This window comes from Manacus candei, unplaced genomic scaffold (genome assembly GCF_025592945.1).
Source record: "Manacus candei isolate 608988 ecotype Guabito, Panama unplaced genomic scaffold, ASM2559294v1 h1tg000014l, whole genome shotgun sequence".
NCBI classification, from domain to species: domain Eukaryota; kingdom Metazoa; phylum Chordata; class Aves; order Passeriformes; family Pipridae; genus Manacus; species Manacus candei.
Genome location: NW_026138062.1, coordinates 35538390 through 35558188, shown reverse-complemented (window position 1 = coordinate 35558188; position 19799 = coordinate 35538390). Strand labels below are relative to the sequence as shown.

At 36.1% G+C, this 19799-nt stretch overlaps 1 protein-coding gene across 2 annotated transcripts in view; it reads right to left on the bottom strand.

The window, feature by feature from the left end:
- Positions 1-382: 382 nt before the first annotated feature.
- SACS (sacsin molecular chaperone) overlaps positions 383-19799 on the bottom strand; it is a 59970-nt gene continuing 40553 nt past the window's right edge. For both annotated transcript variants that reach the window (XM_051780901.1, XM_051780902.1), the window contains 2 exons: positions 17022-17113; positions 383-13761 (listed from right to left, as the gene is read on the bottom strand). In XM_051780901.1, coding sequence (XP_051636861.1) covers positions 2201-13761; positions 17022-17113 — 11653 coding nt within the window. In that variant the 3' untranslated portion in view covers positions 383-2200. The remainder of the gene's footprint in view (positions 13762-17021; positions 17114-19799) is intronic.

The following is a 19799-nucleotide window of genomic DNA, read 5'->3' as shown; positions in this document are numbered from 1 at the left end:
AAAATAAACAAAAATTTTAACAAAATAGTTTAGTAATTCTTCACAGCCAGTTAAACAGTTCATAAAAATAATACTGGTAAGGCAACATAAGTTGCTTATAAAACACAGCTAGATACTTAAAAAAAATTTCTTTCTCAAAAGGTCACCTAAAAACAGGGAAGTGTTCATAGTGCTCCTGTTACTCTTTTGCATGCTGCCATGCTACCTTATGTTTTAGCTCCATTTAAAATGAAAACCGTGAGAACTGTTTCCTTTTCAAGTATTTTGCTTATCCTCAATGCTATTCATCTGACTTATTGCACAAAGCAAGAACCACAAAGGAATCTATTTTAAAAACATACGGAAAAAAACTAAACTGATTTATTTCATGGCACACCAGGACTTGTGTTTTACTTACATGCTGTTTATTGCAAAAAATCAGCAAAATGCACAATTTCTTTGAGAAAATTGCAAACATTTGTCATTGCAAGAAAAAAGCACATTTCCTTTTCAATAGTATTTTAATATTTGTACAATTATTTAGAATTAATTGAAAAGAGATTGTGTATTTACCTATAGAAAAGAAAGCTTGAAATAATAGGTAAATTTAGCCTATTTTATAAAACCAAAACACATCGGACTGAAATATATGTTTGCATTTTTCTTTATTAAAATTATGGCACTTAATATTTATTAGCAGAAATAATAATGGGGCTCCACAATCAGAAGCAGTATCATTTTCCAAACATCACATTTGTTCAAGAATGAGCCCTTATAATTTACTCAAAACTGAAGCAGTCTTCATCACGATTTTTTATTTTCAGATTATAACACTATCACAGCTGTATCAGCCGTGCAAGCTTGCTGTTCTTTATTTTCCTTTGTATTCTTTAAGTTAAGTTGCAGTTTCACTGTGCTGTCAAGTAGACAACTGTAATAGCATGTCACTGGAAAATGTGTAACATTTATGTTTAATGTGGCTGATCCAGCAAAGAAAAATCCTTCCATTTAGCATTATCCTTCCATTATTTATTTTTTAAAATTTTTTACAAAAAGCTAATGTTGACCATATTGCATGACATTACCAAAAGTATTACAAACTATAAAAGAAAGAGTGTGAACTAAAAATAAGGTTTCTCTAGGGCTGTAGTGAATAACAAAATAAAAAGAGCATTACATTGCAGCACCTTTAAACATGTAACAAAAAACAGTGCTCTGTGTACACCAAAAATGGGTTACTGAGTTGTACTATTATCAATGTTTGTTTGTGGAAAAATATATATATATGTACACACACAAAGACACGCACACAGGGGGGAGGAAAGAAACTCAAGCATTTAGATATCTGAAAACTGAGTTTTGGTGTTCAAAAAACAAAGAAATCATAAAACACCATATAATAATGTTCACAGGTTTTATAACATCCACATGCATTTTTCATTAAACAAAAGATGACAAGCTCTAGGAAAAAAAAGAAAGTAAATTAAATACTTCATTATTTTATAATAAGGTAAATGCAATCAATGCATGACACGACATTGCATGTTAAATCAAGTATTAAAATAACTGTACCAGTTTACCGGTACTAAACTATCCTTTAAACGTTTACAATGTGATGCTGCAGCAAATTTATAATCAGATCCAGCTGATAAGGGTATTACTGTGAGTGGCATGAATTTCCACAGAACACAAAAGAATACAGAAATGCTTTGGAGCAATACCTCCAAAGTTATTTTAACTTCCATCCAATCTCCCATTTCATTGTATGTCCAGTCTTAAGACTAATACATTGAAAACGGACATTAGCCTTTCAGAAACATTATATTAAATGAAATAAATCTAATAAGGAGTTATAATTACAGGCTTCATCTAACAGAAAGCTCAGTTTTGGTTATATAAAGTGCAGTTCAATAATATGCCAATTAATCACAATGTTGTACAATACAGCTAATTTCTGCAGCTCAAATTCCTTGCAAATTCTAAAAAATATTCATGTTTTACAGTTTGCTTAACAGCAGGCTCAGTTAGGAAAAAAATCCCGTTTAAATAAATTTAAATTCTAGGTACTTCAGTACCATACACCTTTGTGCACTACGCTTCTAAACCGCTTGGAAACATGTAACTACTTGGACAATCCATAATCTGTACAATTGCATTTGTAACCCATCACATGAAACGCTTATGCTCTTGACAAAACAGTTCCCTAACCTCTTCAAATAATTTATACTTTTTGTTGTATAAAGTTTTCAAGTTTTATTATGATACAAGCAGTACATTCCATCACTCTCATAGCAACTTCTGAAGTAAATCTATCATTGGGAATCTGTGGAAAAGGAAGCAAGTCAGGATACCTAGTTTTTAAGCTATCTACTCCATAAGCCTCCAATGTCTGAACATCATTTGTAAGCCCTTCAAGTTGCTGACTGTACTCCTCTATTTTTTGTGCAAGGGCTGCTGGTTTTACATCTTTGTCTGACTTGCCCTTCACAGCGTAGTCAGCTGCAATCAACGCTAGTTTAGTAGAAAGGTAGCATTTAAAGCATACCCATTCATTGGCGTTTTTATGAAGGTCATTTCGCGCAGCTGAGAAGTTAGCTCGGGCCTGCCTAAGCCATCGCCGTGCCTCCACAGGATTGCCAACAGACCTGAACGTAGGCGGGACAAAAAAGCGTTGCGAGTAAGATGGCCCCGTGGAAGAGGGACACTTTTCTTTATACTGTTGCCTTTCAGATTTGTGGCTTGTTGCTTCCTGATTCCATGAAGTGTAAAATCTCTGAAATGAAAATTTATCTGACTGAAATCGAGAAGCAGAGGATGAAAATGGTCTTCTTGAGGCTCTATCCATATTTTGATCCATAAAGGCCTGTTTTTCCATCCTGTTAATCTCATTCTGTAAATGTTTGAAAACTTCATTAGCTATATCAAGATTCTCTGCATTTTTATCTGGATGCCATTTAAGATACAGCCTCCTAATAATCTTCTTTCTTTCAGATTCTGGAAGCTTCCAAGCCTGTTCAATCACAGATGTCACTTCTCTTAATATTTCTGGCAATGAATTTGACTTCATCTTTTTTGGGGAGTGATGTTTTGAGGACATTGTTTTGTGGCTCTCTCTACCAGCGAAGAGAGGTGGAATTGCCCTTGGTCCATGTGCTGGAAATTCTGTAGGACTGGTTGGGGTAGAAGGTGTACTATCCCTGCCTTGGGAACTTTCCTCTGGTCTGGAAAATTTGTACAAGTCAAGAGAGCTCACTATTTTATATTCGCTATATCCAATATCAATCTGGTAAATCTTCCCTAGAAAACTAGGACTTTCATCATCTTCTCTTTCTACTTCTTGTACAATGATTGCATAGGTATAAGTTGGCTGATATGATCCATATATATCACCACCTTCAGAATCAACAAGGTAACCAACATATTCACCAGGATAAAATACATTCATTGGATCCATAAGAAGTGTATAGTGAATTTCAGCTGGTATAGGAGTGCCAGGTGTTGGTAGTTCAAGTTTTGATGGCTCAGAAGAGTCATACTTCACTCCTAAACTGTCAAGCTTCTCACTGATCCGATAAATATCATTACAACCCAGCATGGCAATTAAATATGAGGTATCAGAAATCAGGTTGTCGGTTGCAGATTTTAAGGTCATGGCTAATGCTAAGAGAAAATTTATGTCTTTGCTGTCTGAATGCTGTATGTAAAGCAATATTACTGCGTTCCCATATCTCTTCAAGAAAGCAAATGTTTCACTTTTGCTGTGGGGAATAGGAGCAAAGCCTTTAACTCTTAATGTTGTTTGCAACTTCTCAAAACAGGAAACTTTCAAACCTTCTCGCAAAGCTTTGCAAAGTCTTATTGCTTTTTCTTCATTAGCTAGAAAAGCATTGTCATTTTCATGCTTCATAATCCTAATGAGTCCTGTGATAAATTGTTCTGAAGACAACAGTAACTGTAACCTTCCTTGCAAGGAACATAACGCTCCAAACTGACAAATTTTGGGGGACTCCTCATCCAACTGTTCTTCAAGAATACTGCTAAGTAAGCGGGGCCTCAATTTCTGAGGGAATAACATTATCAATTTAGTGTGAAAACCATGGTCTTTGCCTAAGTAACACTGGCTAAGATCAACAAGCATCTGCACACCAATGTTACCTTGAATTCTGCTTTTGTAGTGGGGTGCATCATCAAAAACTAAAATACTAGACTTTACCAACCTACCATCTTGACTGGGAAGGTAAAGGGCAAAATCCCTCATGTTCTCAAGGTCATTCCTAACCTTTACAGAATCATTCTGAAGACTTTTGAACAGGCCTGAAACTACTCTTTTAACTGTGCGCATTTCATTAGGATCCAATTGCTTTCCCTCTGAGCTCTTATATATGCGCCCTAGAACTTCAACATACTGCTTTGTTGAAATAATATCTTCAGTGCCCAAATGTTTAAATAACTGATGGAAAGTACCAAGTTCTAAAGGAAGTTTGTAAAGATAAGGTTTAAAATCAGATTCATACTCAAGGTTTATTACCACCTCTTCAGGCTTAAGGAGTTTCCAACCTTCTTCCACCATTACAAAAGAAACTCCTCGAAGCTGAAAGCGGAATTCCCTCTTCTCTGTACTAAGAAATTCGTAAATGCTTCTTAGGACCTTGGCCCTAGTTTTCACCATGTCCTCATCCAAAGTTGTTATATTGCATATGTTCCTGCAGTTATTGATAACTTTGTCCAGAGGAGGGTCCAAATTAACATTCAGCATGGTTAAAACTTGCTCAAGTTGTTCTTGTGCACCAAGACTACTTCCCTCTTGCTCTTTGATGCTTAAAGGTGTTGCTTTCTCAGGAAGAATGGGACACGACGTCCACAGCAACTGCAACACATCAGTCTGTTTGAATTTAGGATTCACCTGTGCCCCATTGAATCGTATAAGAGGAAGTGTCCCATTAACTTCTTGATACTGGGGATGAAATCTAACAAATTCTGCTGGAGCTCGTTCAGGGCACAGAAAAGGAATTAATGACAATTCTTTCAGAAAATTTCCTGAAAAGAGGTCAGTTCTTTCTTGGAATATGTGATGAAGGAGGACATCGACAGTATTCTGTAGTGTTTCTTTAGACCAGTTTTCTGTATTTGCTCGCATGCTGATTTCCTTAGCAAACTGTAGTAACTGCTGCTGTGAAATGATGAATTTCAATCCAATATGTCGTAGAAAAGTTACCCATGATGGAAGGAATCCAGCTTGATTTTTTGGTTTTGTAAGTTGCTCTAGCTTCTTAAAAAAATCTTGAGGTATAAAGAATTTTTCAGGAAGCATAACTTCAAAGACTTTTACAGTCCTGTCATAAAAATATTTTGCAGGCTTTAACCTATTGCTTGCATCATGAATGATCAAAATGCTTTCAAGCTTTTCAAACAGCTGTTCTTTCATTTCTGAGGCTTCTTCAATGCTAGTTAGCCTATTCTTTAAGTAGATCAAATGTTCTAATTTTGCATCATAAGACAGACTTTCAATTTTTGGCAAAAGATGTTTCAAGTACACTTCAAGATCATCCACAGAGACACAGCCAAGCATAGTATACAAATCTTTCAAATGCACTTTCTCTTCAAGAAAAGCTGATGAAGTTGACTGTGTCCATCTGTCTACTTCTACTGATGGGATGCTTTTTGTGAGGACATAACACGTCCCATATTTCGAAATGCTGATGTATCGACCACTAATGGATTTGTAACATGGAAGAGACTTTAAAATTTTAATGTCATCCTGAGATGTCAAATGACATAAGTTGCAATTGAAGTACATTAAAAGAGCCTCGAAGTCACTTTCTACTAACTTTTCAGTCTTAAAAGTTGATGTCTGTACCATATATTGTATGGCTTTCAGAATGCTTGAAGGATTATCTATATTTGCCGTACGTCCTGACAACAAAGGCACTAAAGCACTGTCTTTAGAGCAAATTTTGTTCAGTGCCAGCTGAATACAGCCTGTTTTCATCAAAGCATGGAAGACTTTATCACTTTGAGCATTTGGAAAAACAGCTATGTGCATAATGCTGAGAGGCAGTAAAACATCACACTCTGGCACAACAAGGTGATTGGCTGAGACAGTAAACTTTACACCTGGGAGCAAAGTCCAGTCTTTCAGAGTGTCAACAACATTGTCAAATTTTGCTTGCATATCTTCCTGCTCTTCCTTAATATTTATAGACTCACTGATAAAATGCCAGGCACTTTTAAGCCAAGATTCACTTGCAAAGTTTTCCTTCCATTTCATACAATTTCTAGTTTTATATTCTCTAGGCAACACAGATGATAACAATTCAGCAAAACTTCTGATATCAAAGACTTTTGCTACTTCACTGCTAAGCAGAATATTGTTGTATCTCAAATACAATGTGTTCATAAAGAGATCCTTGCGAGACGGAATCAGTTCATGGTATGTTGTCAAGAACTTTGGTCGCTTTGAATCAAAAACTTGCAAAACGTTGTCAAGCGTAAGAAGGAGCGGCAAACCCTCAATTTGGATTTCATTTTCTTCTGTATCTTTAAAACAGTAGTCGACCAGGAGTTTTAGACTATGGAAGAGTTTCAAATTTGTCTGCTGAAGACGACAGGGTAACTTTCCAATGTGGCAGTTAGAGTCTGGAAAAGAAAATGTCATCAAAAATAATCGGACATCAGCAGGTGTCACATAGGTGACAGGAATATCTGCATCTACCAAACAGTGGTAAAGATTTGCAGTCTCGTCACAGTTATATACCAAATTAAATCCAATTTCTAAGAGTAGATGCTTGAGTCTGTAAACATTTTCAGCCACTGTCTTCCGTGTTGTGATGTTGTATTCTGTATTTTTGAGGTTCTGCAATTCATCTTGTAGCAAATTGTCAAAGAATGGCCTGCCTTTGTTCACAGTAGACATGTTAACCCATGTGATGATAACGGCAGAATGCAAATCAGAACCATCAACATTTGGAGCTCTCATAACAGGTAAAAGACGCTTCAAATCTTCATAAATGCAACTGTAAACTGCTTTCACTAAACAATACCAATCTGGCTGAATATCAAGTCTATTAACTGGAAAAAAGGATAAAAACTTTTTTAAAGTGTCTTTCACAGCATGAATAGGTGTGTTTTGCAGCACTGATACTGTAGGATCAGTACCTGGAAAATACCGTTTCTTCAGCTGAATCAGCAGTTCAACATAGGCCGGTGCTATCAGTGCTGTCATTAGACTACTGTTCCAGTCACTTCTTACTCCAACACCATTATCATCACGCCACAAGTTTCTTCTTGCAGAATCCAGAGCAAAGTGTCCATTCACATGAAAAGGTAATCCAGTTTCTAATGATAAAGGTAAGAAACAGAATGCTCTATGGGGTTTTTTGTAATTATGAGTAATGCAAGCTGCTACTCCACCACGAGGAAAAAGAGTAATATCCTCATTCTTGTGGGCTGAAACTACACTTTTGGATACCTTTTCCATGGCGGAAAAGCCTGACCTGTTACAAATTAACCAAGTTGTAAGATTTCCTTCAGAGTCTTCAGTATCCATTGTGTAAGTAATTTGTTGCACAGGTATTTCACTTAGCTGCTTTTTCTTAGTTACACTGTCGATCACAGATGCATGGAATTGCTTTCGTTTCAGTCTGTCTCCATCAGTGATTTTGCCTTGTACAGAATAAAGCACATTCAGTGCTCCTGTTGTTTTTTCTATCTCACAAATAGAAATTTTTTCCATATGGTTCAAAAACATTAAGAGTTCTGCTCCATCTGTACGCAGCTTATCTAAAAGATTTTGGACCATTCTATCTGAGCATGGAACGGAGGAAATTTCTGATACTTTCGCCATTTCTCCATTTCGAAGAGGAAACCTAAACATCGTACAATTATCCAGTTTAAAGTGATCTCCTAAGTAGAGGTCCAGTACATCTGAGAACTGTGTTCTGAAATCTGCATCTAAATCTCTAAACATGCGGCCAGGACTTGTTGATGTTGAACCAGGTGCATATCTTGCATGAGGATCAAAAATACAAAGTATATCATTGCCAGACAGGAAAGACGGGCAATCAGTAATATGGTAAACAGAATTGAAACCTATACCATATTGTCCAGTTTTACAGGGATTTCCTACTTTTGTACCTTTTCCAAGGTTCTGAATTCCCCGAATATCATCTTCTGTAAAAGGCTGATTGTTGTAAACACACAGTGCTGGTCCTTGAAGTGGTGCCCATTTCTCATCAAATATTCTATCGGCCGGATGCTGTCTAGGATCAAACACAAAACAGATCTCTGTAGCTTTTGCATCATCTGCATTCTGAAGGAGCTCTTTCAGCATTTCTTTTTCTGAAGGGTATGCATTCAGAATGCTTTTAATTCTACTTGTCAATTTTTCTTTCTGGCCAAATTCTGTTCCAAGGGTAGTAAAACAGATATTTGATGCGTATCTTTCTAAAGCTTTATGGCGTTTTGGTATTGCTCCAAGCTTCACTGCAACTTCTCTTGGAATATCGCCATGACAATACTTAACAGTTGTGTCTTTAACTTTAATCCATGGGCAGTCATTGTAACACAACGATTTTGCAGGCAGAAGTGCAAGACGAGTATCTGGCAACAAAATATCACCATACTTTTTCTCACAAAATTCCTGCTTCTTCTCTCTAATGAGGCCCCATATTCCTTCACTAATTATTCTCCTACAGAGCTGAAAGCTGTCTTCAGTTAGTTGTTTGGTCCCTCTTTCCTGATTTATGAATTCCAGAACTGCAGCAAAATCTTCAACTGTAAAAGCCTGTCTGACACCCACACCTTCAAACAGCTCACGGAAACTATTTTTATATTTGTTAGGCAACTGATAGAGATAGGGTGCTGCTTCAAAATTCAAATGAAAAGACACTTTTTTTGGATCAGCATACACATTCTCAACCAAAATAAAACTACAGTTTGTCAGCTGTTCAATTATCATGGCTTTTGTTGATTCGCTCTCTAACATTGCTTCATGTAGATACTTGTAACAAGCATTAGTGATATTTTCTTGATATAATGTGATTCCATCAAATGACTTTGCAACTTCTTCTAACTGACTTATGACTAAATTAACAGGTGGTTTCTTCAGTAAACCCAAATATTCTTTGACAGCTAATGACAAAGCACCACAGCCTTTAAAAGAGTGGGAATTTTCATTAAGAATTGGTTGTGTGAGGCAAACTATATCCTGATGATCAGCAGTGAAAAGATCAGTTGCTGAAAACATCACTTCAGGCTGAAAATCACTGCCTTTCCAGTGCAGCGAGAAACCTGCTGGTTTGCTAAGGAAAGGAAGGAAAGGAATGGTTTGACATTTTGCAGCAAATTCTTTAGCTCTAGGATCTCTAGATTTTAGTTTTTCATCAATAAGACTCAATATTGTACTGCTTCTGAGACAAGCTGCAGCATGATCGGTCTTGTTAATTTCAGCTACAGACTCTGCACGTTCTATCAGATCTTCCCATAAAATATCATCTTTAGCCATTCCCAACTGAACAAGCTTAACCAAAATAACAGGGTTAAGATAATCCTGAGTGGTACCATAAGGAAATCTTCCATCTTCAGCATCATACAACTTTGCAACTCTTCCTTCAGGATGGATCAGTCTTGATGGTGTAACTAATGAATGTCCATCCAATGAACAGGGAATACATGGAGTAGCACGAAGAATTCCTGAGAACTCCTCAACTTTTTCATTGAGAACGTAACGCATCAAAGGATCACGCAGCTCTGCATCAATCTCCTGAACGTTAGGGAAAAATACCTCAGAAAAGAACTGTTTCTCAGTGAAGGTGTTCTCCAATAATATGTATTTGCATCCTGCTTCTTCAAATCCTGTCTTTACCCAGGATGGGAGATCTACAGCACACAGATTTTTGGAACCAGTTTTTTTAAGGTACTTCAGAAAGATCTTAAAGGCTGACGGCCCAACATCTGGCCGCTTCAGTATAGAGTCATCTAAAAACCTTACATTCTTCATGGAAACCCAAGACAAACCATCAGAAAACACTTTAATCCCTTCTTTGCTTTTCATATGAGCTATGTCTTCATAAAATCCTTGACAAATAACAGAAAAATCATCATGAACTGAATCGGGATCTGGCCACACTGCACAGTAACTGTAGTCAACTAGCTCACCATTGATTGCCATGTCACGTAAAACACAAAGGGCTTCTATGTAGGCTTTTACAATAACATGCCTCATGAATACTGTATTCCATCTTCCTTTCGTGTCTGTTTTCCATATCTCTTTCCGATTCGAAGTAACTGCAAAGCAGCCATTTATATGAAGAGGTAAGCCTGTTTTTATTCGCAGAGGTAAATAGCAGAATACTTCTCCTATGGTGTTGCAATTAGGTTTCACAATCCACTTTTGATCCTGGGTTTCAGACAGCAACACTCCTACTCCACCACAGGGAACCAGACCTAGTCTTCGTCCACTTTCATGTAAAGAAAATTTCAAAGCATCTCCAACATCCATGCAAGAACATATAAGCCATGTTGTTGAATCTACTGTTTTCTGTGGCAATTCATCAGCTGATCTTTTCATCTGTCCTGATTTAGCCATCTCAAAGAAAGAAGCTGGATCATCTTCAGTACCTCTGAAAAGTGGAGACTGTAAATCAGCAATCCGCCTAAACACATGATGAAATTCTTCTACTACTATCTGTAAGATACATGACGACTTTGGTGTTTCAGTGGGAAGCTTTTTGTTACTACTGCTGCAGACCTTCATGAGTTTAGCCGCTTCCTTTAAAACACTTACATTTGGTGCAGTCAAGGCTTTAGAAGAACACAGATTTTTTCTGATAGTGACAACATCTTGTGCCACGCCAGGATCATCTGCTTCAATTTTCAAGTATTTCAAAACCATTGAGTTTACACTCTGAGCAAATATTATCAGTCTATGACCACAAATGCTAAATTCATCCACAAGAGAGTAAATGTCTGCTGTATTGTAAGATGTACTGCTCACTTCACTCACTTTAGCTTCCTGCTGAGTCCTAAAGGACAGCCTGAAAAGTGTTCCTTTGTAGCTGTAGGGAGATTCTACTGTCAGTGGTAGCTGGCAACCAAAAACTCCTATAAATGGCTTAAACTGATTTGGAAATTTTCGCAGTCTTTTCTGTTGTTTACTCCAATTGATTTTGATCCCTGGGTTAGATTTATCTCTGATGTGCTTACTTATATGGTTGACATTTGGATCAAACATAATCATGAACTCACGGCTCAAAATAATAGGAACATCAGTGATATGATAAACAGAATTGAATCCCAGTCCAAATTTTCCTACTTTGTCAACTTCACTCCTTTTTAAAGACTCTCCTAAGCGAGTTATATTTAGGAAATCAGAGTCGGAAAACTCAGAATTATTGAATGACCACAAAGCTGGACCATGACATGCTGCCATTCCTGGATCCAGAAGATTCTCCCTTATATCCATATTTCGTCTCATGTCAATCAGGAAATTACATTCAGTTGCATTAGCATCATCAGCATTTTGAAGAAGTTCTTTAAAGATATCTGAAATGGAAGGGTATTCTTCCAAAATGTTTTTAATTCTTACAGTCAGAGGCTCTCTTTGCCCAGATTGCTCAAATCCCATATTCTCTGGATTAATCAGTCTTGTGCTAAGGCATGGGACATTTAACCACTCCGCGGTTTTCATTGGTATGTCTTCATGCACCAAAATTATTGGTTCAACAGAATCTTCAAGTAAATCGTTTAAGTCATCAACTTTGATGTCACAGTAACAGCACTCATGAATTGGCCTCATTGCAAGTTTATAAGGAAGTTTGCCACTGTATAGTGGCATGGGTGTGTGCAGACTTGCAGGAATCTGATTGCTATACAGCCATCTTATGATGCTCAACATAATGTGAAGACTTTGTTTACTCTCTTGTTCTGAGAGAGACTGCTCACTCTTTAGATATATTTTCTGAATAACCATAGAAACATGGTCTGGGGTTAACTCCTCAATTGAACCACAACATTTAAACAACTGGTGAAACTTTGCCATAGTTTTTGGCACATAATGTAGATAGGGTTGGAGATCAAGATCAGGAACTGATTTTATTACTGCTTGTGTGAGAGAACAAAAGGTTTTACCTGTCCAAACCCAGGGAAATTTCAGGGCTTTAAAAGCTTCTTTGCCTTCTTCTAGATGATCATGCATAAATCCATAAATCTCAAGCAAGATATGTTGAAATTGATAATAGTCCTCATCACTGAAGGTTTTAGAACTATGCCAATCAACAACCACCTTGAAATGTTTCAAGACTGCTTTTATGCTGGGCTTGGTGGGGATGCCAAGTGCTTTTTCTATATCCAACAGTACATTTTCCACAAGAGGAACTGAGGAACCAACTAAAATGGCGTGTGATAGATCACACATTTCTGGTGGTGAACAGAGATTACATTGATCTCCTTTCCAAACTAAGGATCCGGGATAATTTGGAGGCCTTTCCTTACATGCAGGAATCCATTTTATCTTTTTCATTGCAGCTTTTGTTTCAGATGAGTGAAGCAGCATATGGTTTTTGTTCAAAATCATCAAGAGAGTTTTAGCTTTTCTTAACAGTAAATCATGATTGGTGTTAGAGTCAGCATGCAAATTTTCAATTTTTTTTGCCACTCTCAATATATCACTTTCCTCAAGATTGGCTTCATTTTTTAAGCCTATTTGTCTCAGTGAATGAAGAATATCTGATGATGTAAAAATAACAGGAGGGAAGCAAATTTCCTCCTCAGCATAAAACAAATGTTGCAGAAGTTCTACCTCAGGATCAAAAAGTTCGTTTGCTGACATTATCTTTTCTGGTGAAATCTTAATAAACTTTAGTGGTGTCAGCCAATCTATCACATCTGTACTCTCATTTTTAAGAAAAGTCAGATTTTCAAGAACCCATTGCATTATCTGTGTTGTTTCATCATATGAATAAAAATCACTTCTTATGTCTTCTATAACAAACTTCAAGCAATCTGTGCTTTTTAGCTGTTCTATTTTCAGTAGATTAGCTAAGCGAATAGTTGCTTCATCACTGCTGTCAATTATTGGAACAGAAAATCTTAGACCAGGAGGAATTTTGGCAGTGTGGTGCAATACCTTACTACCTTTCAGTCCTGTAAAAACAGGGACACTTTCATCAGATGATTTCTCGATTTTTTTAAATATTACCAATTCCTGAATAATTCTTTTCTCTTTTTCACTTGCATCCGTTAAACTAGCTAAGAATGCCCTAAGAGCATCTTTATGTGTTGGGGGGAATGACGCAACCTGATTGCATAGTTTCTGTAAGGACATTTTTTCCATTATTTGTAAAACAGCACTTGGCAATGGTGGATGCACGTATTTTTTTATAAGTGGATGTTGGATAGAAATATCCAGTTTCTTAAGTACAACTCCACCGACTTTCTGAATAATATCAGCTAAATATTCTGGGAGCTGAGTCTCAGATTCGTCTTCCAGAACAATAGGTGATGGATTCCTAAATCTAACCAGTTCCACTGATGTTTGATTTTCCTCCAGCAGTGTCGTGGGGATAAGCGGCATTTCATCAAACACACTCAAGTCATCAGAAAAATGTATATATAGATTCTTCCAGACCATCTTAAGCCAGGAAACTGATGGGTGCTTTTTTTCTTCCAAACCTGGATACCACTGTACCACCACATCTCTCCCAGGCCACACACTATTCATAACTTCTTTAATGAGTCGGGCAAATCTCTCTGGGTTCAGAAGCTGCAGCTGAGTACACGGCCTCCCTGAAAATACAGCAAAAGGGCAAAGCTGTGAAAATCACAGAGCAGAGTTACATAACGAAGTGCTTCAGGGGGAAGAAGAAAAAGGAAAATAAGTAAAAGAAAAAAATCTAAAAAAATCTTGTGTCCTGCCTTTTTGTGGAAAAAACCCTGTTTGTTAAATAGGACTGCAAATACCAGCTTCCTTTGCTTTCGGGAGTTAATTAAAAGCAAATACATTCCATATTAGTATAAAAATATTTAAAAAATTGAAAATTATCAGTATGTTATTACATTTGTTAGTTTAACACAAGAGTTTTCAGGCATACATAGCAACTAGAGATTTAGTACTGAAGTTGAAGCTTCAAACATTTTTTTGTTTAGTTGATGTTTTACACTACTTATTTGCCTACTGGTAAATAAAAATCATTATTTGTCTCTAATTGCAAATGTTTGAATAGACTTGAAAGATTATTTATTAGATATAGCAAAGACTGGCTCAAGTGCAGCTGGTCTTACACTAAAACTTACAAGTTGTGCAGGAAGTGCTGAAACTAAGTCTAGATGTATAAGCTTTTATTCTTATTATCAAAGTCCTCACTAAAAGAAATACATCTTTACATTCCTGTCTTAATCATCATTAGAACAGCTTATACTTAAAAACTACAGGACTTCAGGGCGTAAGAAAACAGCACAGGCTATAAAAATACCACTACCTCCCAACAACATCAGAAACAATGACAGAAACGGAAGCAAGACATCTATTTGAATTTCAGATTTTGTCCATCTAGATAACACTGCCATTTCCTTAAAAGCAACAGTGCAAATAAAGATTAAGATCAATTATAGACATCCTTCAGAAAAATATTTTTTCCTTTTACTTCATGCCTACAGAGCTATGGGTTCTGTTAGTTCTATTGAACAGAAAACACAGGCAACACATCAGCCCTGTGAAAGTGAGAAAAACTTGCAGAAGTGACCCAAGAAGATAACTATCTACTTAAAAGCAAAACCTAAATCCCTTTATTTGAGAAGTTTAAAATGCTGTTTTAAAAACTACACATGTGATCTCAAAATACTGGAAATCTTCCTGCATATGAATTTATTAAAAGAAATATATAAATAAACCAATGAAAACATTGGTAACTTCCATGTGACATAACTATAAGGTTTTCTTCATCAATATGCATTTTCCCCTCCACTGTATTTAGAACTCTTTTTATAATTATCTTTGGTTGCTATCTCTTGGCAGCTCTATTTGATAAGTTTTGTATACAAGAAAGTTGGGGTAACGAGAATAGCTAATCACCAAATTCACACAAATATCAAGCTTCAATCCAAACCAATACATCTTCAGTTAATAACCATACCTGAAAATCCCCAGAGAAGCTGTTGGGCTAGAATATAATCAAATCCATTTTTAGAAAACATCCTGTGAGCTACACATTAACACACTAAATGCGAACAGTTATTAACTAGAAAAATACAGTACACAGATTAAAAATAAGAATCTACTTAAAAGCTAAACCTAAATCCCTTTATTTGAGAAGTTTAAATTACTGTTTTAAAAACTACACATGTGATCTTAAAATACTTATTATTTGCAACAGACAACTTTTATGGCAGTGCAGTTGTACATCACAATTATGCAAAATAATAGAATGAAGAATAATTTAGGAGGACATAGAATGAAGAGAAAAGCAGGCCACTACAATCTCACGAAGGATTAACTAAAAATATTTAAGAATTTCTAGAAGATTTAGAAGAATAACTGCCATATTTATTTACAAAATATGATCTTCCAATCAATGACAGGAATATTACCAAAAACAAGTCCCTAGAAAAACGTCATTCAAAGAATCTGCCAGAGGAGAGACAAAAGCAAGACCTTAAATGTGACCAAAAATCTTCCCAGTAACTGATAGACTTCATTGCAACTCTGAGACCAAGCCTGGAAGTGGAAGAATGTCCTAGAAGAACTCAGCAAGGAATTGGTTTAATAGGGTTTTTTTTCATTTCTGCTTTTTCTGTTTAAGATGTATTCAAGCAATTCTGCTTTTTAAAAGAAAGTTTTTCTTTACTGTCTTCCATATTCAATAAAAGTTGCAGCATCAATTCCATATCTTCTATACATTTTATATTTTTTTAAATATTTACACATTATAATTTATGCAACAAGTCACTCTAAATCCCTTTAATTTTTTCACAGAATCTTTGCCATATTTTAAAAATTTATTGTCTTGCCTCAGAATTACCTTATTTTTCTATTAGTTTTGATAATGAAGGAATGATCAAAACATGGAAAAAGGAGGAGGTTTACAAGTGAACAGGAAGAATGATAAACAGAAAACATAAAGAACTGAAAGGGAAAAAAGGTCAGAACACAGACAGAAGAAATAGAGACTGAATGACTGAAGACCATGATAAAAGTTATCATGAAAAGCAAATTAAGACAATGAATTACAGTATTCTGTGTCTAGTTCTAATGTCTTCAGTCTAAAAAATAATTCTGAAGAATCAAGCAATGAAAAAAAAAAAAAAAACAAAAACCCAAAGACAAGAATCTTTTCCTGAAAAGCACATTTTCTAGACACTGAAGAATAGTTCACCATATACTAATATTATTTAAAAATAGGCTGAGGAGTAACTTGGTTTGCAAATTGTGTTTACGTGAAAGGACTTCTGAGACTCAGGCTTCAAATTTACCAATCCAATGCATAATGAATCACAAGAGTGAAAAGGTAAATGCAGACAAACTGAGCAGAATGGATGCCAAAAAAATTTAACTGTGTGGGCAGTTAAATAGAGAGGCATCTTATCTATAGATGCAGCAAACTGGTTCACCAAGTCTTTTGATCATGACTGGAAGCATTTCAGTAGTTGCACATTGACACAACCATAAACTATGAATTAAGACTCAGGAAACACATTGCAAAGGCAAATACTACAAATACAAAAAAGAATTAAGACTGTCTTAAGTGGAAGAATACTATTTAAATATAATTATTAATCCTTGAACGCATGCTTTACTAAATGAGTACCTATTATTTTATTGTAAATTTTCATTCTTCTTCCTTTGCCCTTTTGTTCATTTATAATTTTCATTTGTGTCATTTCCAACTCAAACAATATAGTCTATTGTATCTTAAATTTTTTTTAGATGACCAACTTATTTATGGGAAATCAATTTCAAAAGAGACATTACTTTAAACTTGGGGGTAGGGCTAGTCTGTTCAATCATTAGAAATCTGTTTCACTAGAAGAGAATACAAAAGACACCTTACCCCGGCTTTTGGCAGCTTCTTTCAAAGAAGTGAGAACTTCAGGCTTCAGGTCATCAGAGAGTAACCTTCCCTCCAGGCCAGGAAAGAGTGATCTAGCACATCATGGAAAAAAAAAAAAAGAAAAAGAAAAAAAAAAAGACCCCCCACATTTTAGCAAGGCATCATTTATTATGTCACTGCATAGACATTACCAGCATGGGAATCACCATGGTAGAACAGGAACATGCAAAGCAATCACTTACACAGAACAGAGCTTTCACTAGGTGTTTTCTGACAAATGAAAAAATCATACATTTAGAAGCAGAGAGTCGTAAGAAACTAATCTTTCCAATTATTCTTCTTTTCAAACCAAGTCTAAGTAAGTCTTCTTTTCATAGAAAAACTGGGATTAGAAAACTATTTTCACCCATTTGTATTCTAATAACAAAACAAGAAAAGCTAAAATAGCACCTACTATTCTATGTCTCTTAGAAATTCTGTTTGAAACTATACAAAAAATGCAAAACATAATTCTAGGATTTCACACAGATATGTGGATTTCAAAAGATCTGCAGTCAATAGTTAAAATTATTGTGCCAAGAGTCAGTCTCATCCTGCTCTTCCATAACTTTAGCACTTAAAACTAAATAGGTTTTTAGCGCTTTGGTATTCCTGAAGTCAAAAATAAATATCCAGTTTAATTCTGACAGCAGATATGTTCGTTAGACACAGACAAACACAGAATCTTGTCCTTCCACAGTGTTAACAGAAAGAAATTCATAAGAGCTTATTTCACCTTCTTAGCAGGCTCCAAATTTAAATAAGCAAAGAGCCAATCTCCTAAATTGAAAGTGCTTTAAAACATCTAACATAAGAAATATATCATACTTAAAACATTAGAATTAAAGATAGTTAATGTAAACAAGATTAGAGGCAAATAAAGCATTACTGTTTCAAATTTCTGTTTTATCATAGCTAGCAAGGAGATTTATGCCTGGTATAACATGCTTTTTTATCAGTTTTCCATTACTAATCAAATCAAGTCCATTACCAACATAACATGCACTGAATAAGAAATACTGGTATCATTTAAGTTTCAAAAAAAAGTATTTTATGACTAGTCTGAAGCAGAGCTGTTAGTCTCATTATGGGTATGTTTATACTAGCTTAACTTCTGGAAGGAGTAACAAAGTGAAAGAACACCAAAAGATAAATCATCTCACAATGGATGCTAGAGAATTATTTTTTTTTTTTTGAAAGGCACTAGAATCACAGGCTCTGAGTAGATTTAATCCCCTGACAAATAACCTGAATTGTTCAGAGCAAGAAAGATTGTGGGGTTATGATTATGAGTTTAAGATTATGGAGCTTCTGGAGCAAGTCCAGCAGAGGGCAACAAAGATGATTAAGAGACAGAAGCATCTCTCTGAAGAGGACAGGCTGAGGGAGCTGGGCCTGTTTAGTCTTAAGAAGAGATGACTGAGAGGGGACCTCATCAGTGTATACAGGCATCTGAAGGGAGGATGCCAAGAGGATGGACCCAGGCTCTTTTTGGTGGTGCCAAGGATACAGGCAATAGGACAAGATGCAACAGGCAGAAACTGATGCACAGGAAGTACCACCCAAACATAAGGAAGAACTTCTTTACTGTGCAGATGACCACGCACTGCAACAGATTGCCCAGAGAGGTTGTGGAGTCTCCCTCACTGGAGATATTCAAGAACCATCTGGACACAATCCTGTGCAATGTGCTCAAGGATGGCCCTGCTTGAGAAGGGAGCCTGAACCATATGACCCACTGTGGTCCCTTCCAACCTTACTCATTTTGTGATTCTGTTTAGAATATAGCAGGAAAAGAGCAGAAGCAGACCTGAAAATAATCAAATTTCTCTCAAGCAACATGGAAAGACAAGTTGCCTACATCCAACTGCTTTTCTTGAAGATCTGCTGTCTATATATATATATTCAAACTCCCATTTACAAAAGGATCTCACTTGGAGTACTTTTTACCTTAATAATACCAATCTGGGTACACTCCAGCCCACCTCTACTTCCTAATAAACAGTCCACAGAGCAGTAAAAGCAGCAAAACAAGTGTCACATTCTCTCAAACAGAGGATTTGGAAATTAGTGGAACTCTGAGATAAAGGAGAAGGAGGGGTCATTGTGAACATACATGTGGGTAACGCTTTGTAAGGAGGAACAATAAGGCCTCTGGTGTGTCTGAGTGACTTCAAGCAGTACTTCTTTAGATATCACTTGGAGACTGGTCCAGACTTAACAAGTATTTAATATCTGCATAATCCAGTACAGAATAAAAAGCAGTAGTTGTGCTTTCTCCTCAGTGACCCCAAGCTCATTTATTCCAGCTAGCCTGCTCTTTGCTATCCCCTCTCCAATGTCAGTGCAACTTTTTTGTCTAATGAAATGAGAACTAAATTGGAACACTGATGCATGTGGGAAATAAGCATGGAAAAAAACTAATTGGAGAGAGACTGGAAAGAACAAAAGGAGAGCAGATGTAAAAGACAAGTCCTCTTCTTTTCATCATAGTATCTGCTTAATTCCTGAAACCAGCCCTTCATTGAAATTAAGAGTGTTGTGATAAAAAAAAAAAAAGCCTGAAGTAATCCCAAGCTTTAGGTTTAATAAAAGCTCTTATCATTACTTTATTTAATGTAATTTCTAGTATCCATGTTTCTTACCTCCTCTTATTTATAATTCCCAGATGAAAGCAAACTTGAAATGTATCCTGACATATTCCCTTAAAGTCTAGATCACACAATTCTTTTATAAAGT